Below are 24,089 nucleotides of genomic sequence, written 5' to 3'. Positions count from 1 at the left end.
GGGGGGAGGGGAGAGGGGAGGGGGAGGGGGGACTTCCTTGTTGCTGGGGGCTCCTTACTGCAGGGCTCTGAGATGCTTTGGGGCCCATATGGTGAAAAGGATTGAGTGTTCTTGCTTGAGACTTCCCTTTTATAAAGCCACCGTCCCATTAGATCAGTGTCCCCACCTCCACCCCCACCTTTACAGCCTCATTCAACCCAAATTTTCCCCAAAGGCTCCACCTGTAAAAAATACTTGATCAATTCCCACCCTCAGAGAAGTGATGAAACTTGAAAATGAATTTTCCGAGGGCATCCAAACCATAGCAGCTGGGGTGTCTGTCAGCATGCTGTAAGCTCCCCAGGGTAAGAGTGTGCATCCCGTCTGGTCCTTGACACATAACACAGACTCATTTTGTTGAAGAGGGAATGGATATTTGCAGCCCCCTTCCAGCCAAACCTACTCTTCCCATGGGGTCATGTTATCTGATAAACCCCTATAGATGGTCAAGATGGCTGAACGCACTGATCTCCCCAGGACCCCTGGCTTCTTGCTGTAGAGTCCTGCGTTAAGGAAATGGCATTGCATACAGATGAGCAGCAGAGAGGGGAAGAGTTGGGACTGAGGAACAGCTCCAGGTGAAGGGTTTTATGTGGCTGGATACTTTTAGGCTCGCTTGAAAACCACGATGGCTGCTTACTTTCCAGCTGATTTCCCGCCAAGAAAATCAAGAGCACTGTATCTTTCCCCCTCTGAACTGTGTCTCCTTTGAAAAAAATTCAGCTCATGTCCTCTTTATAAATGCAATATTTCTAAATCTCCATTCCATTTCCCTAAATGACATCTATAAAAAACCAAAACCAGTCTTCCCTGAACTCCCTATGTGTCGTAGGCTGCCCTTGACCTGTGACGACTCTGTTGCTTGCCTTCTGCGTGCTGATCTCTGATTGCATTTTAATTTTGATGATCCTGAGAGTCAACTAAGCAGCTCTTCCCAGTTCACGAGACTGTGCTGGGCTGCAGGTGGTCTCCGTGGTAGAGCGCTTGGCTAGCATGCACCAGGTCCTGGATTCCAGGACTGAAAGCCACTGTCGTTTGTTTCTTGAGACAGGGTTTTTCTGCATAGCCTTGGCTGTCTTGGAACTTGCTCTGTAGACCAGGCTGGCCTCAAACTCAGAGATCTGCCTGCCTCTGCCTACCAAGTGCTGAGATTAAAGGTGTAGGCCAACACTGCCCTCAAACAACCAATTGTTATGGGTTTATTTTTTTTTCATGAAAGCATATATAAAGATATGTATGTATATGTATATATTATACACATGTATACTGTATATGTATGCTATATATTACATATTTGCAAGCAGTACAACATATATGTAATATAATACATAGTATTATAGATTTATGTACATATACTATATGTATGTATTATATGTGCATGTATGTATCTCCTATGAATTTTTACTTCTCTATGTACTCTCAACAACAGGGCTTTTTGTCTGATCCTGTGACCAATGATGAGCCATCACCTACTAGAAAACTGAAATAATAGACACACAAAACATAAACTCTCAATTTTGGTTACTATATGTCAATAGGCATAAAATAATTGTCAAACTGCTATAAAAGACCTCCATGCCTACTCTAAAAGGCCATGCTTGCCCCACAGACTGGTTCACGGCCCATTCTTTAAACACCACTGAACTGGGTCGTCAGCAGTAAGTACAGCCTTGCACTACCTGCTAGGTCCACATGGAGAACACACAGGACAAAGGTTCCGTGGGATTATATGTGTGGTGGCGCATGCTCATAATCCTGGCACTTGGAGGAAGGCTGAGATAGAACGACCACAAGTTTGAGGCCAGCCTGGTCTACAGAGTAAGGTGCTTAGAAAAACAGATTATGTGGCCCAGTTACATCTTAATTATCTTATTTTGTTTAGTATGCTCTATATTTTCCCAACTTCAAAACGTCTATTGAGGCATTCCTCAGAATGTATTTCAGCTAATCAATCTGAACCGTATCTTACAGTATTCCAGTTGAAGATCAAACACCCATCTCTACCCTACCTCCAATCTCAAAAATCCCCTCTGCACAAGAGGCTCCACCTTTCCAGGTCTGAAACCTCCCCTAGACCATACCTCCAACTGTGGGGTAAACATCCACACACATGAGCCTCTCGGGGACATTCTGTGTCCTTTCTGCTTGGTGAACAGAGGTCCTTTTATGCTTTGTTCAGGAACTTCTACCTGCAAAGTGAGGATGGACCTGTGGCCTACTGGGTTGGTGGAGACAAAATTCCCAGCCTGCCTTGGCAGTTTGGTTTCCCCTTTACAGGACAGTGTGCCGCCTATCTGAACTCACTGCTGTTGCTGCCCTCTGCTGTTTCTAATGAGAATTACAGGGTGCTGGATTCCTGGGGCTGCCGGGCTGGTAAAATGCCACGTTTGTGGTGGGGATCCCTGACGTGCATTCTGCTTAAGATTTGATTAAGCCTCCTAGAATTCATTTTCGAGGCACCTTCACACCTCTGCCCTTCACTTTGACATGGACATACAACCCGCAGCAGCTTCTGGGTGCTGCTTGCAAATGCAACCACATAGAGCCCAGCCTTCCCACAACTGAATGTTAACAGTCAATTCTCAAACCGTTTTACTTTCTCCTTTTGTTTGTGCCCCATGACATGCCCAGACTGGAGTGGAGTCTCAAATATGCTATGACTTCCATTTCATACACACATGTCCAGGTTGTCATTTCCTGCCTTTATGATTTAGTGAGTACTTTAAAAAGTGGCACTTGGCTTGGACCCAGGCCCTTTTGTATGCTATCTGAGGGTTTCTATTGCTGTGATGAAACAGTCTGACCAAAAAGCAAGTTGGGGAGGAAAGGGTTTATGAGGCTTACACTTCCTGTTCATCACTGGAGGAAGTCAGGACAGGAACTCAAATAGGGTAGGAACCCAGAGGTAGGAGCTGGTGCAGAGGCCATGGAGGGATGCTGCTTACTGCCTTGCTCCCCATGACTTGCTCAGCCTGCTTTCTTACAGAACCTGGGGCCACCACAATGGGCTGGACCCTCCTTCATCAATCACTAATTAAGAAAAAGCTGGGTCTCATGGAGGTGTCTTCTCATTTGAGGCTTCCTCCTTTCAAGTCACTCTAGCTTGTGTCAGGTTGAGGTAAGATTAGCCAGCTCAGCATGTGACTTCACCACTAGCTGCACTCACTCACAGCCTTAAAAATCCCTAACTCTCCGGCCCACGTACTGCTTTCTCTGCAGTAATTTCCCAACACTCATGGAGACAGCGCCTCACTGCGGCCGTGTTACCTCCTTGGCTTGTTACTGTGATAAAAATACTTGAGACCTCGGGAGGAAGGGCTTACAATGTGAGTGAGCCAGATTGGCACTAACAATCCAAGAAACGAATCAGTAGTCCGTCCCAGACAGCCATATCTTCCTTGCTTCCAACTCAGTGCCACCTGGGGATGGACAAAGAACATGCTCTCCGTGACAAATCACACAGGATGCTCCAGTTCTGTCCAGCGGCTCGCAGCTTCCCCAGGCAAGCAGCCATAATTGACTGCGCGCTTGGCATTCTAGGTCTGACTGAGTAGCTGTCAAAAGGCAAATGGCAGCAACTGCCCCCTTGCACAGTAAACGATGAACAAATGTTTTTGCTTATCCCTCCTTGATCATTGGGGGACCAATAAGTTTTTGTTTTTAAGTTCTAAATATTTGTGTATAAAGGTTTTGTCTGAGTGCATGAGCACCATGCGCGTGCCCCGTACTGGCAGAAATCAGAAGGGGTAGTTTGGATTTCCTGCAACTGGAGTTATTGATGGTTGTGAACCACCACCTGAGTGCTGGGATTTGAACCCGGGTTCTGTACAAAAGCCGTTAAGTGCTCTTAATTGCCGAGCCATCTCTCCTGCCCATCACTCAGTTTTTAATAGCTGAGGACTTAACTGATTGGCTTTCTCATGGTCACTTTGAACGTTTGGGAGAAGCAGTGCAGCCCAATCGATTAGCAAAGGCTCGTTTCCGATTTTCCACCCGGCGAGGTGGAAGAAACACCGCCTGAGGGATCCGGGTTTCCACGGGGCAGAAGAGTGCCCTAAGCAGGCACGCCTGAACGAAGGGGAGACGATCACCAGGGTCTCGGGATCGAGGTGAGAGGGACAGACGTGGATACTCAAGGGCGCACAAACCCTCGGCCGCTACCACCTCTCAGGGCTTCAGCTTCACCCGGCCAATATCCGCGTGTGGGTGGGGCTCCCAGCAGATGTCCTCTGCGCACGCGCATCCGGGGTGACGTCACGTCCGGCGGCGGGAGTTAGAGGCGGAGAGGGCCAGCCCGGGTGTCTCGTGGCATTGCTCCCCTCGCTCGCTCGTCCCTGACGCTTATGGTTCCGTCTGCCCGCCGGTAGCACAGCGTTCCCGGGCCGGTTCTCCGCCGCCTCCCGGATCTCTGAGTCTGAGCCGGGTGTGTTTGCTCTACTCTAGGTGAAGCGTGCATACCGGGAGAGCGGGGCCTGGGGTTTCACCGGGTTGTGGGCACCTTTCCCGCAGGTGGAGTCACCTGGGCAAGATTTGACAGCGCATCTTTCAGGGCGACTCCTGTGCCATCACAGTGCCGTCCCAGGAATGCTGTCGATAGACGACAGGGGCAGCGAATGCTTAAAAATACAAAAACCAAAAGAGCCCTCAAACTACAGATTGCATTTTAATCTTTGGGTTTTTTTTTTTTTAACAGCTACGAAGAGGCCGTGGAACTCTTTAAAGGCAATTCTAAATTCTAAATCGCTTTTTTAAAAAATGAATTGCAATCTTCCCCATAACAGAAGCTGTTCAGATATCTAACTCCCAACAAGAAGTCCAAACTCCCCTGGTTATCTGGGGACGTCTCGGGGGCTTTTAGTAGCTGAGGACTTTATTCTTTGGAAGAATGTTTGTATCTTTAGTGCCTAGTCACTAAACCTAGTTTGATCTTTTCTTTTGGTTTACCATTAATATCACAAAGACTGTTCTGAAAGAATTATGTATTCTCTGAGATGATTTGAGTCTCTTGCCAGATTTTTAGCCGTCTTCTGGTTATACTTTAATGCTGTTTCTCTGTTGGAGTTTTGTATTTTGATAATTACACTTGGTATAATTGTGTTTATAGGAAGAAAAATTAGGGTAGGCCTTAGGGCTTCCCTCCACCCCCTTCTAATTTCTCCAAATGCCCATTTTCGAGAGGACAGCTAAGCAAAACAAAACAAAAACAAAGACAAAACAAACAAAAAAGGAAATTAAGGTCACCTAGAATTTTACTAACTTAATAACTTGTTAATATTTTGGATGTCTCCTCTTATTTTAAAACATACCTATCTTGGACCAGGAGTCCACACCTTTTATCCCCGCACCTAGGATGCAGAGATGAGGATCTCTGAGTTTGAGGCCAGCCTGGGCTACTTAGTGAGACCTTAGTTGTAAAACTGGAAGCAGAATTAATACCACTGGTTAGCCCCATTTATATAACATATCCTGCCAGCTTTTCTAATTCATCTTATTTGTTCATTTGTATTTTGTTCAATCATGAGTACAAGGTATTTCATTGTGCCAGGGGTTCTTATAAGAATGAATCCTAGAGGCTCCCCTCTGTGCTACCTATTTTAGTAGCTTGGAGGGCAGCTGACCTATATCTTCATATCTATATCTTCATATCTATATCTTCATATCTATATCTTCATATCTATATCTTCATATCTATATCTTCATATCTATATCTTTGGCCAAGTTGCATTAGGAAGGTGGGATAGGGTTGTGTGGATCCAAAGATTTAATGCTCCTTGCTTAGGGACAGGCAATTTATCATATTTGACTTATTGAAAAGGCCGAGAAAAATCACCTAATGTCCTTCCCAATTCTTCTTTCTTTGGTTTTAGGCTCACCTAAAAAAAAAAAAAAAAAATCCCTCCAAGGATGAAACATGACTGACGACTCTCAGAGGAACTTTCGATCAGTCTACTATGAGAAAGTCGGGTTTCGTGGAGTCGAAGAAAAGAAATCACTGGAAATCCTCCTGAAAGATGACCGTTTGGGTGAGTCTCATCTGCATATGTTCATTAGTTCAAAGTTACCAGGTAAATATTTCTGCAAAGGACTCAAAGCAGTACTTATTACTTGTGTGTGTATTTGTGTGTGTGTGTGTGTAATCAGAGTGGTGTAGTTTAAGAAAAATTGAAGATTTTTCAGATTCATTGAGAGGCAGAAGGTTTTTATAAAGCTTCATAAAAAGTAGACACTGCTTAGTGTAGTGGTGGAAAACATTTATCCTGGCAGTCTGGAGGCAGAGGCAGGGGGATCTTTGACTCCAAGGGCAGCCTGGTCTTCATGAAGAGTTCTAGGGCAGTCAGGGGATAAATAATAAGACACCTTCACCTTTGAAAATAAATTGATTCTATTTTTTATTAAGCTTATATATTTCATCTCAATTTCTAGACATAGCACCATGGTTTCTAGGTAAACTGTGCGAGACCCCTGGTTATGATTTTCTTTTGTGGAAGATAATCCTTCAGTACAGATTTATATTCAATTTGTCTTAAGCCAACAATAATAAAGTTCATTTTTTACAGTAAAACAGAACCATAGTATAAAAACAAACTTAAGTGCTTCTTGTTTTTGGAAGAGCTGGAAATAGAACCCAGGGTATAGCCCATGCTAAGGCATGCTCTACCACTGAGCCGCACCGTGTCCCCACCCAATTCTGTAAGTAATGCCCATGGTAGAGGGGATGTAGTAGTAGATGCAAAATCCATCTCTATGCTGCAACAGTGCTGCAGAGATAGCTTGGTTGGTAGGAGATGTGGATTAGAAGTGAGGCCACTATGGCTTTTCCTAAGTTGGCTGCTGATCATGTGGTGGAATTCTCCTGCAGGCATGTGTGAGCTAGGCAGTTTTAAGAAGTGAAATTGCACGTTCAGTGCTGTGAGCCCATGGGACATTTCTGTTCTTTTCCTTCCTCTAGACATCGAGAAGCTTTGCACATTTAGCCAGAGGTTCCCTCTCCCATCCATGTATCGCGCGTTGGTATGGAAGGCGCTTCTAGGTATGAGACCCAGGAGGCGGGGGTGGGGTGGGGATTTGATTTCAGATATATTGGATGGGACCCTTTGTCATCTTCCAGACACAAAATGAGCATTTGCTTAGGACTATTGGGTCTTCCCTAGGAGGCCCAATTGCTGCTCACTGTAAAAGCCTTTCGGATGGTGACCTCGGCAGAGACAGATCAACCATTACTCTCGGACTGCCCGCTTATTAATGGTGGTAGAGAAGATAGCATTTGCTCCTGAAGTTAAGCCCTTGTACACTCAGGTATCTGGTGCGTCTCTGTGGTCACCATCTTCAAAAGCCAGGACTGCTATTTTACTTTTGCCCTGTAACATTTTTCTGTCTTAAATCTTATAGGAAGATTTTTGTAACCATCAAAATCAGTTCCATCCAGGCATGCACTTTAGGTGGTTACCTCAGCAGGCATGAAACATTGGGACGGGAGAAGGGAGAATTGGCCGTCTTTGCTGTCAGCTGGGTAGCCAGGAGGAAGATCATGCTGGCCTCCAGTTTTGCATCTGTCCAGAGACATCTTGAGCTAAATTATTTTTCGGTTTTAGTCTTCAGCGCGTTGTGTTCTGCGACTCTCGGTGGTAGAGGATAATGTTCTGATGCTAAGGGAGGGACATTCAATGCCCCTTTATCCTTTGAAATAAAAATGACAGGACAGACTTCAAAACCAAAACAAATGAACAGAAAGTAGAATCAGAGTTTTTTTTTTTCTGCCTACAAATTCGAGTAAATTTCAGAGCTGGGTGGTCCATTATGAAGGAGAGCTGACTTGGCGTCTGCCACAGGCAGCTGGCATGCATCCCTTTGAGCCCTGGATTTTCCCCGTCACTGCTGAGCCCGCTGGAGCATCTAATCCCCGTTCATTATCATCCTCCACTTCTCTCTTAACCAGCTGGGGTTTACTCACTGTGAGTCGGGGTGAGGACGGAGCTTTATGAGGCATGTGGACTACCTCTGTGTATTGGGCATTGGTGGGTCCCATCGCCACTTTAAATAGTTGACGTAAATTATGTACAGTCGTTCTAGAATGGTTCTGAGGGAAGTCTTACTATCTTAGATGGACACAGACTCTGGGGGGGGGGTGCCTAAAACACTTTTCTAAGACCTGTGACTGGCAAAGAATTAAAGCTCATATTTTGTAGAACTCACTTGAAGGGCTCTGATGAGGGGTGGGGCCAGGTCATAGACCTCATGCTCTGTGTGTAGTATATTTCAGAACCTGAGAAATCTGCAGCCCCCCGGGTGGTCATGCAGTATGGTGGCCACAGGGGAGTGCAAGCCATGCAAGAAAGCATGTTCATGATGGCTTTTTTGGTTGTTGTTGAGCATCTTGGTGCACTCATCAAAATAAATTCCTCCTGAGGGTACATTTTAGGCAGTTATCATCAGTGTCCATTCCTTATGGGATACCCTGTGTGTCTTATTAATGGAAGATGTTATGCTGTGCTTCTGACACCTCCCGAGTGCCAAGGCCCAACTGTTTGATTTTTGTTTTGTTTTCTGTTTTTATCTCAGTTTTTCTTACCTTCTTTATTATCTAAGCCACTGTTGTTTTCCTGCCACAGTTAGAGGCATTGGAAATGCAGGGCTCTCCCAGGAAAAAGGGCTCTTTGTGGTCCAGGTTTGGTTGCTCTGGGCTCTGCAGGTACTGTCTGTCTCATCCCATTTTAGGTAAATGTCAGAGAGAGCTTTTGGGATGAGCTCTTAGACACAGGTTTAATACTTGACATTCTGCTGCCTATGGTAGGCTCAACTATAGCTCTTCAGTCTGTACCAGCCCCGATGTGGAGGGCATGTAATTGTGCTCCCTCGACTTCTCTGAGAACCTGGTGCAGAGCCCCTCAGACACACCGAGTTTCTGTCAGGAAACGACACTTAAGCATGTGTTATACGTGGAAAGTGTTGGGCTTGACTAACTGCTGTTTGCCAGAACGTTCTCTAGAATAATTGGTCTGTGAGATTTTACATCAAAGGGGAATCACAGTCTGAACTGCCTGACACACGTGTGCTGGATACACACATGCCAGACACACATGTGCCAGGACACTCTATCGAGTGCTTTATGGATTTGCCTCTTCATCACAACAGCTTGTAGATTTAGACATCATTATCTCTGACTTTCAGATGGGGAGAAGTCAGGGCACAGGAAACAGAAGGAACTGCTGAGGATGTTCGAGTTAGTGAACTGTAGTTAGAACTTAAACCCCAGAGTCTCTGACTCTGAAGAGCCTCATTACATTAATGGGGCTTGGATAAATAAATGGAAAATTTTGTTTATATCAAAACTGAGCCTTTACAATGCATTGTTACTGTTCTACAATCCATTTCCTATGCTAGTACCTGGGGCTCTGATTCTTCGGGGAACATTTGGTATTGGGCTCGTCTGCCCTGTTTCCTGCCTCTGCTATATGAGGGCACAGATGCCCACATTTGTGATAGACTGACACACTGGTGGAGCCCTGGTCTTAGCTGACCTGAGATGAAGCCAGTCTTCTGCCTATTGTTTTCATGATACCGCCTACTTATAAACAACCCAGAGGGAGGCTGTGAGATGAGGCCCTGAGTGGAAGTGCGTGCTGCACAAATGTGGTAACCTGAGTTCACAGCCCAGACCTGACATGAAGGTGGAAGGAGAGAACCGACTCCACAGAGTCGTTCTCTGCACACTTGCATGTGTGCACGCGTATGCACGCACACACACAGACATACACACACACAGACATACACACATAGACACACACACGGACACACACAGACACACACAGACATACACACACAGAGACACACACACACAGACATACACACACACAGACATACACACACACAGACATACACACACACAGACATACACACAGAGACAGACAGACAGACAGACAGACACACACACACACACACACAGAGTTTTATGCTAAAGCCTAATGAGCAACATAGTTAAGTAACAACCACAAAGTGTCACAGAAGTACAATGTACACTGGCCTTATTGCTGAGGGCCATGTTCTTTCGCCCCAGTGACAGACCGTTCTGTAGATAAGCTTTAACTACTGAGGATAAACTGAAGAAAAGGATTCAACATAGTGTCCTGAGATGTAGAAGGCCAAGGGCCCCAGGAGCTAAAGGTGCCCTCAGCACTAGCCAGGAACCCAGTTAAACCATCATTACAGCTCATGTGCTTATTGCCTTGAAACTACGTCTGAGTTTGTTCAAAGGCTTTTGTGGTGCCAACCCATTTCTAACAGTGATCCACCATCTTGCATCTTTTAACATTTAAGATTGCTGGAGTGAGACTTTCTAAAAGGAATCTACGTAGCCATTGTTTGTGTGACTCTCAACTGTGGGGGCTGTTTCTCACAGGATGGGTGTCTCAGCATTTGCCCTTTCCTGTCCCATCTCTCCGTAGGCATCTTACCTCCGCACTATGACACTCATACCCAGGTGATGGCCTACCGCAAAGACCAGTACCATGACATCCTCCATGCCCTGACAGTCGTCCGCTTCATCAGTGATGCCACGCCGCAGCCTGAAGTGTATCTTCGCATGTATCAGCTTGAATCAGGGAAGCTACCTCGAAGTCCCTCTTTTCCTCTGGTGAGTGATCATTCTCACTTGACATTCAACTCCACCCCTTTCCTAAGAATTACTCTTTATTTTGTCTATTAATGTGTTTGCAGAGGCGTGTGTGGATCAACCCTAGGTCTTCATGACTGCTAGGCAAGTGTTCTACCACTGAGCCACACCACTAACACTTTATTTTTTCTGGCTGCTGCTACTACTACTACTACTATTATTACTTTAGTTGTTTACAGTACAGTCATTGCCCTCCCCCTGGTCTGCCCTCCTACAGTTCCTTATCCCATTTCTCCTCTCCCAAATCTTAGTAAAGTGTTATTTATGAACGAATTATTACTTTTTAAAAAAAGATGTATTTATATAAATAAATACATGTGAGTACACTGTCACTGTTTTCAAACAGTGCCAGAAGAGGGCATCTGATCTCATTACAGATGGTTATCATCCACCATGTGGTTGCTGGGAATTGAACTCAGGACCTCTGGAAGAGCAGTCAGTGCTCTTAACCTCTGAGCCATCTCCAGTCCCTGGCTTGCATTTGGTAATGATTTGCCTTAGAAACTTTCAGTGGTTTCCCATTGCTGGCAGGATGAAAAGTGAAAGCAGCGACTTTACGTGGGATTCATGGTCATGCACGGTCAGTGTTAGTTATTTTAAAGCATACTTAGCTTTTGGTGGTCAGTGTTAGTTATTTTCAAGCACATTTTGCTTTTGGCACAGTCATTCTTAGTGATGTCTATGTGTTCTGAGAAACATGTCATTAGACATTTGTTCATCTGCAAACATCAGGTTTTTATGTTTGCTCAAATGCAGACAACGGCCACATTACTAGATACTTTTCATTGTAGAGCTTCACTAGCTTCTATTAGGTCACCGGCTGACTTCCGCTTTATTATGTGACGCACGACTCTAATCTCAAACGTGAAGAAAGGGTACAGACATACTAGCCCAGAACTTCCGTATCTTTTTACTGAAATTTCCCGCTGTTAACATTTAATGACACCTGCTTTGCCATTCTCCCCTACGTATGCACTTTTCCTCTCTCTCTCCCTCCCTCCCTCCCTCTCTTTGTTTAAAAATTTAAAAAAATTGTAGGTGTCTGGGTGTTTTGCCTACACGTTTGTCTATGCACCACTTAACATGCCCTCTGCTTTCCTGGAACTGGAGTTACACAGGGTTGTGAGCGATCATGTGGCTGCCAGAACCAACCCAAACCCTCTTCTCCTGAAAGAGCAGCCAGCGCCGTCTCTAACCTCAACTCTTTTTCCTTTTGAGATGAAGTCTCCCTGCGTGTGTAGTACAGGCCAGCTTCCAACTCAGTATCCTCCTGCTTCTGCCTCCTGAGTGCTGGGATCATAGGCGTGCACCCCCATTTCCGGCTGTGCATACATACTCCTTTGCATAAGCCAAAGGAGAGCAAGATTCAGCCGTGATGCTGTTCCTCCGCCTCCTTCTGTGTGACAAGGCTCCTCTGTAGGTGAGCGTGACACAGTTCTGAAGTCACAGTGACACTCCTCAGTCTCGCCTACAGGCTCCTTCCTTATGTGCCCAGGTGTTCTAGGGGTGCCCTTCATCACAAATAAACAAACAGGCTGGCTGAAGACTCGACTTTGGCCTGTGGATTACCCTGAGTTCCCGTGTTGCTGTGGACACCTGTGATTTGGGCTGGGTCCTTTGTCTTTCGCTTCCATGCCTTGGACACTTTTGACAGATGTTGGTCAGTAACGTTACAGACGGCCCCTTACTTCATGCCCAGCTGATGTTCCCTCTCTGTGTGATACCAGCTGTCTCTGTGGCAGGGATACCCATGGGTGCTGTGCCCTCAGTGTACTGTCAGGAGACCCAGTGTGGCTTCGCCTCAGGAGACATCCATTACCTTTGATCCTTTGGTAAAGTACTGCCTGCTGGGTTTGTACTGGGAAGTTATTCTTTCTCCCCTTGTAATCACTATTTTTAAATGGGGGAGACACTTAAAACTAGTATGTAATTATCCTCTTCCTTGTTAAAGTTCATCTCATACATTTGAACAATCATTAATTTAAATTTTTTTATAAGTATTAATCTTTCATCTTTAAGTAATTTTGGACATAGAAGGAAGTTATAAAGTTGTATACCACCCCATACACCCCCGTTACCCTCACGTGCTATGTCTCCCATAACCACAGTGTGATGGTCAGAGCTCACACATCAGCATTGACACAGGGCTGGGAGCTAAGCTGAGCATCTTTTTGAGATCCAGTTGCTTGTCCCTGGATGCTCCTCTGACCTCAGGTCCAGTCCTGTTATCAACGTTGCCCTTTGTTGCCGTCCTTGGTCCGGCAGCACTGAATTTCAGGCTTCTCGGCTCTCCTGTGACCTTGGCAGGTTTGAGTGTCTTAGGGGTTTCTCCATTTGTCTGGTGTTCACTGGTAACTAGAACCTGGTTATGCACTGTTAGCAAGGATAGTGAAGAAGGACTGGTAATGGATCACTTGGCGCAGGGACTGTCTGCCAGGTTCTTCCCCTGTAAGCATATGCTTTGTCATTAATGAGTAACTCATGGAAACGAACTCTGAGGCTTCTCTTATATATTTAAAAATACATCTGAAGAAATGAAATTATATATTACATATACTATTTACATATAATATTTGTTTATACTTAATTTATATATAAAATATAAATATATAATATAAATATACATTTAAGTATAAATATCACAATAATATATAAATATAAAACAAATATAGAACATATATTTATATACTTACACATTTATTATTTATATATAAAGTATTTATTACATATAACTATTTAATATATAAATTATATATAAAATGTATATCATATAATTTAATTATTCATTTTTTTGAGACAAATTCTCAATATGTAACCCTGGCTGGCCCAGAACTTGTGACAGAGACCAGGTTGGTCTGGTCTTGAACTCCCACAGTTCCATCTGCCTCTGCCTCCTGGGTGCTGAGATGAAAGGAATGTGCTACCCGCATGGAATTTGGGGGCTTATAATTCTTCATCTTTCCTAAAATGTTGTTACTGCTCTGATTGGCAGCGGTGCTTCTCTGACTTCTGAAGTCTCCCTGTGTCTGTCGTTTGGCTTCATCTGTAAGTGTTCCCTTGGCATTTATTTGTTGATGTCAGTGTGGATACACTGAGTCCTTTTTAAGTTAATGGCCTATAATCTTTTACTGCCATTTTTCCTTTTGATGTTCAAAATACTCCAGCTGCACCCAGCAGGAGCCCCTTACATCTGATACGTTCACTGTTTTGCGAATTTCCTGACACTTGGGCACAAAAAAGATGCCCAGGATCTGCTTCTGCTTCCTGGGCTGCAGCTCTGGTATAAGCCTTTATTTCTGCTCTCCTGGGTCCTCCCTTTTAGACTCTCTTAGTAGACAGAGGAAGGAAATATATGAGTATATTTTGCACACACACACACAAGTATAAAATATAGAAGCTGTGCTGCTGGGCCTTGAACCCCGAGCATACATGCCATACAAGTGCCTGGCTGCTGAGCTTTACCCCAGCCTTTATATATTAGTGCATGTCTCTGTAGATTATAATAAATTCAATTCCAACCCAATGATGTTACAAGTTCATTTTAGCCTTCCCTGTGACAGTTGCAGATATTAAAAAGCTCCCATTTGTGCGGAGGCATTTGCTTCCGGCTTGTTTTCCTGTATGTTCCAATGTTGCCAGCTACTCCTGGCTACTTTATTGCCATTGTCTAGATATTTTAATGAAGTTTTTATTTATCTGGTGAAAACAGAATGAATTTTTCAAGCAAGGGTTTGCATGCCGTCTTTGATTATCTACAAAATTTGCTTTTACCAAAGCCTGGGCTTTGAGCCAGGCGTGGCCTCACCTCTAATCCCAGGACTCCGGCTGGGCTGAGAAAGGGGATCTTGAGCTTGAGAGCAGCTACATAGTGACATATTGCCTCAAAAATTAATTATTTTACATATGACTTATTATAACCAATGACAGGTGTAGGGAGTTGATGATAGAGTGACAAATGAGCACGGATAAAGGCTGTCACTCTTGTCATTGCATTTATGAAGAGGGAGAAGACCCCCAAATGTTAAGTGGCACTTAGGACAGTCTTGTTTTCCTGTCACTCAGAGGCAGCACTGGGGACACAGGTAGCATGACATGAGCTCTGTGGTTCAGGGACCCAGTCTGTGGCTTCTCGGTGCGAGGCATGTGCTCTACCACTGAGCTACATCTCTCGCCCCCTTCTCAGGTGTTAGGCAAGTTCTCTGCCACCGAGCCACATCTCCACCCCTTGCATCCTTTATTTTACCTTTTGCTAAGTGGCCCTGTCTCAGTCCTCCTACCTTAGCTTCCTGAGCAGCTGAGATTACAGGCCCAAGCTCCTAGAAGGGCTCTGAGTTCTTGAATTACATATTGAATAAGGTCAGCTATTCCTTTAGTGGAAGAAATCTAAATCTAAACTATAGGCATGGCTTCCACCTCATCCCTACTCACTGGTCCGTGCTGAGTCCAGACACCTTCCCTGCAGCCTCCGGTACACTTGCTGACTGAACATGGGAATGGGGTTCTTTCCCTACCTTTCCCTACATGCACAGCCCCTCCTGTGCTGTTATGAGGTAGTAAGAGCTTGTGAGGGCTCAGCTGGGGCACAGCTGGGCGGAGCATGCTAGTCTTCCTCACCCGGCCAGAGTGATCAGGAGCAGCAGTGACATGCCTGCCACCTGCAGGATCATCCAGACCAGGCCGTGGCCTGTGTGGAATCCCTAGAGAGGAAGAGTTCCTCTGCGTCTTGCTCCTTTTGTGTCCTCCAATACTGTGATAAGATGTTTAGAAAAATACATTGCTTATGATTCTTATATCCTGTGGCTATTAACAAGCTGAAAGAAAGCCTAAGACTGAAGTGCTTTTTATTGAAACAGGAATTGTCATTTAACTTGGAGCTTCTCAGAGGAATAGAAAGGTGTATATATATATATGTGTGTGTGTGTGTGTGTGTGTGTGTATATATATATATATATATATATATATATATATATATATATATATATATATATATATGAGTTCACTGTCACTGTCTTCAGACATACCAGAAGAGGGCATCAGATCCCATCACAGATGGTTGTGAGCCACCATGTGGTTGCTGGGAATTGAACTCAGGACCTCTGGAAGAGCAGTCAGTGGTCTTAACCGCTGAGCCATCTCTCCAGCCCTCTTTGCGTCCTTTTAATCTTAAAAGTTTCAAACTATGAAAGCCTAGATGAAAATGTAAGTTGTTTGTGGCTTGTTTGTTTGTTTTGATGTTGATGGCAATGTTTGAAAACAACATAACTTTCCAAATAGAACTTCAGTTTTATAAGATTTCTTGAGGATTTATTTTCATTTCTGAGAAATGTCATTCTTCGGCTTCCTAAAATTCTGGTTTTAGGGTGTTTAAACTTTTAAGTAGAACAGAATACTAAAGGAGTGTGTGGAAGTGTTGATATAAATCAGGTGTTTTGCGAGCTCATTTGGGGTTCCTCAGTATTCATTATAAGTTATGTCCTGACACATTCCAAAGCTTGTGTCATCACTTCCCTCTGAAGGAACCCTGGTCTGGCCTGGGGACTGGCTGGGTAGAGCAAGACCCTGCCTGGCCTGCGCTTGCAGCCAGCTCCACACAAAAGCCAGCTGTTGTTGAGTTCTGCTGACTCCCATGGTTCTCTGGGGCTGCCCGTCATTCCTTTCCCCTGCTCCTCTGTACTGACACACTCTGCCTTCTGATCCCTCTTTGATTTATTAATGTGGCCTCCTCAAGATGCAGGGGCCAGTGTTAGGTTTTCAGAAAAGAAATATATCTTCCCTTCTGCCGCCTCCCTCTTGAGATCTAACATTAATCTTTCAGGAGCCGGAGGATGAAGTCTTTCTTGCCATCGCCAAGGCCATGGAAGAGATGGTGGAAGACAGCGTGGACTGTTACTGGATCAGCCGATGCTTCGTGAAACAGCTAAATAACAAGTACCGGGACGCTTTACCTCAGCTGGTGAGGAAGTTTTGTTGTTTTTGTTGGTGTTTTGCTTTTGATGGGAGTGTTACTGGGACGTAAGCAGTGTCAGAGAACATTCCCCCCGCCCCCTCCCATCGCTGCTGTGATGAGTGGACTGCTCCAGTGGTCCTGGGAGAGATTTCCTGCAGAAGGCGAGAAGTATTGGGCCCTGGGTCTCCTTTGCAGCCACTTGGATCAGCTGTTGGAGGACACAGGCAGCCTAAGACTGCGGGGTCTCACCTGCAGGCCCCTCCATGGGGTGAACTCACCTGCAGGCCCCTCCATGGGGTGGACTCACCTGCAGGCCCCCCTGCTCTGGAGGATTCCTGATGCTGGTCCAGACCTACTGACTTATCTAGAATGTTCCCTCTGTGTTAGGGGTTTTGTCTGTCCACCTGTATGGAAGGGCTGGTGACAGGAACTTGTCTCTTCTCACACACACAGCCTCCAGGCCAGAGTTGGGGAGGGGACTTGACTCTTGTCATCTTGTTTCAACATGTACATATGAACACACATGCACATATGAACACATGAAGACTATTACTCTACACATGGGCCCTCCCATTGTTGTCTGTCTGTCTGCAGCTCCGCACTTGGAGAATTCCTAGGCTCATTCAGATAACCCATTGCTTTCAGTTCTGACTTCCTGTTAGTACTCAGAGGGTTGAAAATTTCTCATTACCTTTCCTCAATTAAATCTCACGGTGTGGGGCCTAGAATTGGAATGTTTGAAAGCCTTAGGCAATTGTGATTGTAGCTGGGATTGACAGCCTCTCATTTAGAATCACTTTTCCTACCTGATTTACTCAGTGATTCCTCCTACGGATTGGCTGTAATTAAGTCTAATAGCCCCACACCGGCAATAAACAGGCCCTTGCTCTTTCTACAGGGCATGCGTGCTCCAGCGTCCCCAGGGAGGTACTGGAAGAAAATGCTGAGCAGGATCTGGGGTGTTGTACTTAAACTCTACTTTCTTAGTTTGGGCAGATTTACATTTTAGCCTGGCAAGCAGGTCCTGAGCTTGCCTGTTTCCCTCTCTGCTGCTTAGGTGTCAGGCTCCCAGCCTTGTCCTGCAGGCAATGGCCACACCCTCTCATTCTGACAACTCTGAGGGCCAGAGAAGCTGGTCAGCTTTGCAGATCTCTATTGTTTTCTTTGTGTGTGTGTGGTTTGAGGCAGGGTTACATGTAGCCTAGGTTAGCCTTGAACTTGTTATGCAGATGAGGAGGACTTTCCCAGCATGCGCTGCCATATCTGACTTTTTTCTTTGTAAGAGTCATCAATATACCTTGCATATTATCCTTAGTGTGTTAATATGCTGAACACGCTTTCTCCCTGTTTGTTGTTTAAAGATCATAAGCTTCATATGTGGGGTCTGTCAGTGTTTTTATGTTTTCTGAATTCCTTACTGACTCCACAGTTGATAAAACATATTTCTTTAGTTGGATGTGGTGATATTTATCCACAATCCCAGCAGCCAGATGACTGAGGCAGAGGGTCAGGAATACAAGGCCAGCCTGGGCCATACACAACCCTATCTGAAAGAAAAAAAATATCCCTCTACCATATTTTTTCCCTTGACTTTCTAAAATGATCTAGCCATTTAAGCTTAGCTCTGACCTGTCTGCCTTGCTCTTTGACTGGTGTCAGACACGGTGGATTTCCTACCTCGGCGTGTATCTGTAACAGTGTGGCTCCTCCTAGCAGCCAGCTCTCCTCTGCATCTAGCTTAGTGTGTTTGCAGAGGAGGGCACTGCACCTCAGAGCTCTTAAGTCCCTTGCTGAAGGTGACACAATGGCTGCTCTAACTCCCATTCCTGTTATTCACTATCAATAAGATTGAGAGTTACTTGTTTATTTGCTGGTTCACCTCCCCCACGCTATCCTCACTCCCTCCCCCCCACCCAGAATCTTGGGTTTCACACATCTTAGGCAAGAGCTCTACTACTGAGCTGTGTTCAGCCCTTTCTGTTTGTTTGCTGAGAGCAGGAGTGGGGGATGCGGTAGGGATGGAGAGAGGCATCGGAAGTGAAGTCCAGGCCTTGGCTATGACCTTAGCTCCTTTTCTTTACCTTTTATTTTTGAGACAAAGTCCTGCTAAGTTGCCTGAACTGGCTTTGAACTTGAGATCTTCTTTGCCTCAGCCTCTACCACAAAGCAAAGAACCTAGGTTCTTGTTGCAGCCAAGTTTTTATAACCTTGGTCTGACATTTTTTTAATACTTTTGTGTCTTTCCTTTACAGTCTGTCCCCATAAAGTATAGGCTGCTATTTTAGAGATGTAGGGAAGAGTGCAGGGGGACAGTACTGGGGCTGGGACGGAAGCCAGCAGTAGAGGGCCTGCCTGCCGAGCCTGCACAGACTGCCATCTCCAGCTCAACCATGAAAAGGGGGCGGGGCTAGAGAGATGGCTCAGCAGTTAAGAGTGCTGTTCTGGCAGAAGGTAGGGATTTGATTCCCTGCACCCGCATGGCTACTCAAAACTGCCTGTAACGCCAGTTTCAGGGAATCTGATGCCTGCTTTTGACATACCATACACACAGGCAAAACACTCACACACATAAAATAAAATACAGAAGTGTCAGGGCTGGAGAGATGGCTCAGCGATTAAGAACACTGACTGCTCTTCCAGAGGTCGTGAGTTCAGTTCCCAGCAACCACATGGTGGCTCCTAACCATCTGTAATAGGATTTGGTGCCCTCTTCTGGTGTGTCTGAAGACTGCTACAGTGTATTCATATACAATAAATAAATAAGAAAATAAATCCTTTAAAAAATAAGTAAATGTTAAAAAAATTAAATAATTAAAAAAATTAAAGAATGAGAGAAGATGCAGTACTTCTGACTGAGCGAGCGCTGTGCTGTAGGGTGCTGCTTTCTGGGACCACATCATAGCTTCTTTCAGACTTTCTAGAGTTCAACCACGTGACAATGTCTCTCACAGCCAGGGAGCACAGAAGCCAGTGGTATTTTCTTCATTAAGAATCTAGAGTTTGGGCAGGACTGGAGAAATAGCTCAGTGGTTAAGAGCTCTTGTCGCTCTTGCAGAGGCCCAACCTGTGATTCCCAGCACCCAGACGACAGCCCCCAATCATCTGTAACCTCAATTCCAGGGAGTCTGGTACCCTCTAAGGATCTGTGTGGGTACCAGGCACACACATGGTGCATAGACATATATGTAGGCAACCACACACACATATACACATGCACAAACACACACACACACACACACACACAGAGAGAGACAGACATTGACAGAGACAGAGAGACAGACATTGACAGAGAGAGCAGGTAGAGAGCTCAGAGGCTAAAGGCTCCTGCCACCAAGCAAAAAAAAAATGTAGCTAACCCAATGAACAAAGACCTTTTCTTAAGTAACTAAGAGGGTGACCCTGAGAGGAGGTGCCACTTCCATGCCGTATTGCTGATGCTGGCCAGTGTGGCTGCACCTCTTATTTATACTTGTCTTAGGTGAGAGATGCTACTGGACCGTCCAGCTGCTGGGTCTAGATGCAGCTGCTTCTAGATTCCAAGGCATCCCCACCTGTATTGACACTGGGTGCAGAGTTTGTTCCTCTGGCCCTCCCTAATGTCTCAGCCTCTTCGGCACTGGAGGGCATACAGAACAGTATGGTCAGTGTATGGTCATGTGTGTGTGTGTGTGTGTGTGTGTGCATGTGTGTGTGTGTGTGTGCATATGTGCGTGTGTGCATGTGTGTGTGTGTGTGTAGGCCATTAGAGAGGGGTTAGGTGTCCTTTATTTTTGTCTACCTATTCCCTTGACATGGCCTTTCTCCCTAGACTTGGACTTGTGTTTTTCTGGCTAGGCTGTAAGCCAGCAAGCCGCTGAGATCCTCCCATCTCTGCCTCTCTGGGAGCTGGGGTTACAGGGATGCAGGATGCCAGGTTGGTTACATGGGTGCTGGGATCTGGACTCCAGTCACCATGATTTCACAGCAAGTACTCTTAACCAGAGGGGCAGTTTCTCTAGCCCGTCCTTTTGAGATGGGCTCTCCTATGTAGCCCAGGCTGGCCTCAGATACCACTGTCATACCTCAGTATCTTGAATGCTGAGGTGAGAGGTTTGTGGCTTTCCCTTTTCATCTCCAGGTCACCCAGCATTGCTGTGGGCCTTTCCTAGCTGTCAATAACAACTGACTCTTGCTTTGGACTCTGCTGTAGCTGTTGGTTCTGCTTAGTGCAGTGTCAGGGTGACAGCCATTCCATTTTGCCTGGTTACTGCCCTGTGGGTTGAGCACAGCGAGTCCTGCATCCCGAGGACGCGCTCAGTTCCAGTGTGGTCACCCCGTCAGCGCTGACCAGAGGCGTGTGCTAGCACTGACGATGCTTCTCACGGTTTCTAGCTCTTTCTCTCACTGGGCGTGTGCCCCTCTCCATCGTAGGTTTCAGTGTGAAGTGACATTATGTCACAGGAAATGAGTGCTCACTCTTGTTTGTAATCTCTAGCCCAAGGCTTTTGAGCAGTACTTGAATCTGGAAGACAGTAGGCTGCTGAGTCACCTGAAGACCTGTTCTGCAGTGTCCAAACTGCCTTATGATCTCTGGTTCCAAAGGTGCTTCGCGGGATGCCTCCCCGAGTCCAGTTTACAGAGGTACATGTCCCCCACTGCACACCGGAGCTTGGAGTCAGAGAGCCTCTGGCCCTTAGGTGATCATCCCCCAGAACTTGAGTTTGCTCTAGAACAAGAAGGCGATTCAAAGCTGCCTTCACTAGCAGTTTCTGTAACTGTAGCCTGGGTCTCCTTATTGTTGACTACATTCCTAGGAAGATTGTGGGCCTCTGTGTAGATGCCATGAGGCAGTCATAGCTGAAGCTGTGCAGCAGCCAGACTGCTTCTCTTATAGACAGGCGGTGGATGCTGGCAGACCCAGACCTTTGTGTTTCTTAGGTGGTTCACGACATCCTCAGAAGACCTGAAGGCTGTCAGAGACAAGCTTTGCTTCTAGTCACTTGGAGACCCATGGTAGGGCAGTGGTTCTCAACCTGTGGGGTCACCTAAGACCATTAGAAAATACAGACACTGACATTATGATTCATAACAGCAGAAAATTATAGTTATGAAGCAGCAATATAAATAATGTTATGGTTGTGAGTCACCACAGCATGAGGAAGTGTATTAAAGGGTCCGGGCATTAGGAAGGCTGAGAATCACTGGGTTAAGGGTGTTTCTTAGCCTCAGCCCTACAACTCCAGGTCTTTATTATGTTGTTTTGAATTAAAGAAGTCAGCACATAAAAAGTGTTAGAGGCATATGTGCAACTTAGCATAAAGATTCTACTACCAACTTCAACAGTTACAGCAATCATCAAACGATTATTCTACGGTAATAGGTCAAGAACCGGCTTCTGGGTCCTGGAGGTGCCTCAGGGGGTACAGTTCCTTACTGTATAAACAAGCTGACCCGAGTTTGGATCCCAGCATTCATGTGAAAGGCCAGGTAGCGTGTAAACCTAGCACTGGCAGGGGTGTGCGTGGAGACAGGCAGGTCCCTGGAGCTGACTAGACATCCAGTCCAGGCAACTGGTGAGCCTGAGGGGAACTGGTGAACTGAGACTCTGTCTTGAAAAAGAAAGTGAAACACAGTAGACAAAGACATCATCCATCAGTCTTCACATTTACACATATGTGCATGCGCACCTGTACACGGGCATGCATACATACATATTCATAAAGAGCCCTTGGAGGTGTTTAGAGAACTGGTTCCAGGCTGACTGGCAATGAAATTACTTCACCTGACATTTCGTTTGCTGCTTTGTTGTCCCCATGGTGTGCAATAATCATCTGACATTCCATGGCAGTGGCAGGATACACTCTGGTTTAAGACTTTCTTTCTTCAATATCGAGTTCCCAGCAGGCATTTGGAGCATCATAGCACAGTAATAACTTTAAGCGAGTTCCCTTTTTTCCTTCTAAAGCTATTCTATCTAGAATCCGCTCAGTGGCTCATCCATCATGTGACGGATACTGATTATTTCACAGTCGTTCTCTGAAGCATGGACTTAAACTGAGTGTAATTTGATTTGATTTTATAATCTGAGATGTCTGGGTAACATCAGTTTTGCAGTTCTCTAATTTGGTAATCTCTCTGTTTTGTAGGGTCTGGGATAAAGTCGTAAGTGGATCCTGTAAGATCCTAGTTTTTGTAGCGGTAGAAATACTATTAACCTTTAAAATAAAGGTCATGGCATTGAACAGTGCAGAGAAGATAACAAAGTTCCTGGAAAATGTGAGTGCTTCGTCTCCTCGGGTTTGGAATCTAGAAATGAAGGCAGCCTGGCAAACCGGGCTTTCTTACTGTGTTTTATTATTTCATAGAAATAATATAGTTTACTTTACCCTGCTAAAGGATTTTGGTGGTGGTGGTTTGGACTGGTGACCTGTGCTGTAACTCGTGCTGGCCTGGAACTCTCTATACCCTATACTGGCCTCCAGTTTTTGGTAATCCTCCTGCCTCAGCCTCCTGAGCACTAGGATTATAGTCAAGTGCCCCACTCCTGGCAAGGAGAAGTAGTCCCCCTCTTCTCTTTTGGGGATCTTGGTCTGCATGCAAGCCCATTGCTCACAGGTGCCTCCTGGGAGTGGAACAAATTCCCAGTGAGCGAAGCAGGAACCAGAAGCAGCGGGAACAGTGCTACTGGGGGTTCTTCAGGCTTTTCTTGCCTTCTCTGGCGGACTCCCAGCCGGGTCCCATCCTGGAGCAGACTAAGAACCCCACCCACGCCCTTTGTAATTAGGGCCCGTTAACACGTGAAGTGCTGCCTGGTCAATAGTCAGAGCTAAGCGAGTGTGTATGTGTTCGTTTTAAGTGAATCACCATTCGTATACTCATCAGTGGCCCACAGTGCCAGGCGTGTGCCAAGCAAGGGCTGTCTTCTGTCATCCTGTGAACAGCTCTGTGAATTGGGGATGCTGTTCCCCTGTTTAGATGTCAGTGCTGGACTGTAGGCAGCCGAGTACTTGTCCCGAGCTAAGTGGTGGGTGGTAATGAAGACTGCCTGGTGCCAGAGCTTCTCAGAGTCCCCAGGAGCGTTAGAGCATTCCGCATCTGCTCTCGCCCTCCAAAACCAGAGACCGCTCCCATGGAAACAGCTGCTACAGAAGAGGAGGAAAGACCCTGCTGTAGCAAGCACAGAGATTTCACTTGGACTCCTTTGTTCTCCACAGATTCCTCAGGACAGCTCAGATGCCATCGTGAGCAAGGCCATCGACTTGTGGCACAAACACTGTGGGACCCCAGTGCATTTGGCTTGACAGCTCGTGACTACATGGGCAGTCTGCAGGCCCTCCCTGAGCACTTCGTTCACATCGCCTGCTCTACCAACTGGTTAGGAACAATAGTCTCGCTGTGGTGCTCAAAGCGTAACTACCACCCCCTCCCCCAATCAGTAAAATAATTTAATCAAAA

General features: G+C 45.8%; 1 protein-coding gene across 4 annotated transcripts; it reads left to right on the top strand.

Annotated features, from left to right (window-relative positions):
• Positions 1–4,289: 4,289 nt before the first annotated feature.
• Tbc1d7 (TBC1 domain family member 7) lies at positions 4,290–24,089 on the top strand. 4 transcript variants are annotated; one of them, XM_029484989.1, is made up of 8 exons: positions 4,290–4,462; positions 5,907–6,062; positions 6,989–7,069; positions 10,482–10,669; positions 16,524–16,661; positions 21,130–21,275; positions 22,781–22,910; positions 23,849–24,089. In XM_029484989.1, exons 2-8 carry the CDS (start codon positions 5,951–5,953, stop codon positions 23,933–23,935), a joined length of 882 nt encoding a protein of 293 aa, XP_029340849.1. In that variant the 5' UTR covers positions 4,290–4,462; positions 5,907–5,950; the 3' UTR covers positions 23,936–24,089. The 4 variants fall into 4 exon arrangements, with proteins under 4 accessions (XP_029340849.1, XP_021036041.1, XP_029340850.1 ...); XM_021180382.1 differs by having other exon boundaries at positions 4,290–4,482; XM_029484990.1 differs by lacking the exon at positions 6,989–7,069 and having other exon boundaries at positions 4,324–4,482.

The sequence above is a fragment of the Mus caroli genome, chromosome 13 (genome assembly GCF_900094665.2).
Source record: "Mus caroli chromosome 13, CAROLI_EIJ_v1.1, whole genome shotgun sequence".
Classification (NCBI taxonomy): Eukaryota; Metazoa; Chordata; class Mammalia; order Rodentia; family Muridae; genus Mus; species Mus caroli.
Note: the sequence above shows the minus strand (reverse complement) of the source record. Positions and strands in the feature narration are given on the sequence as shown.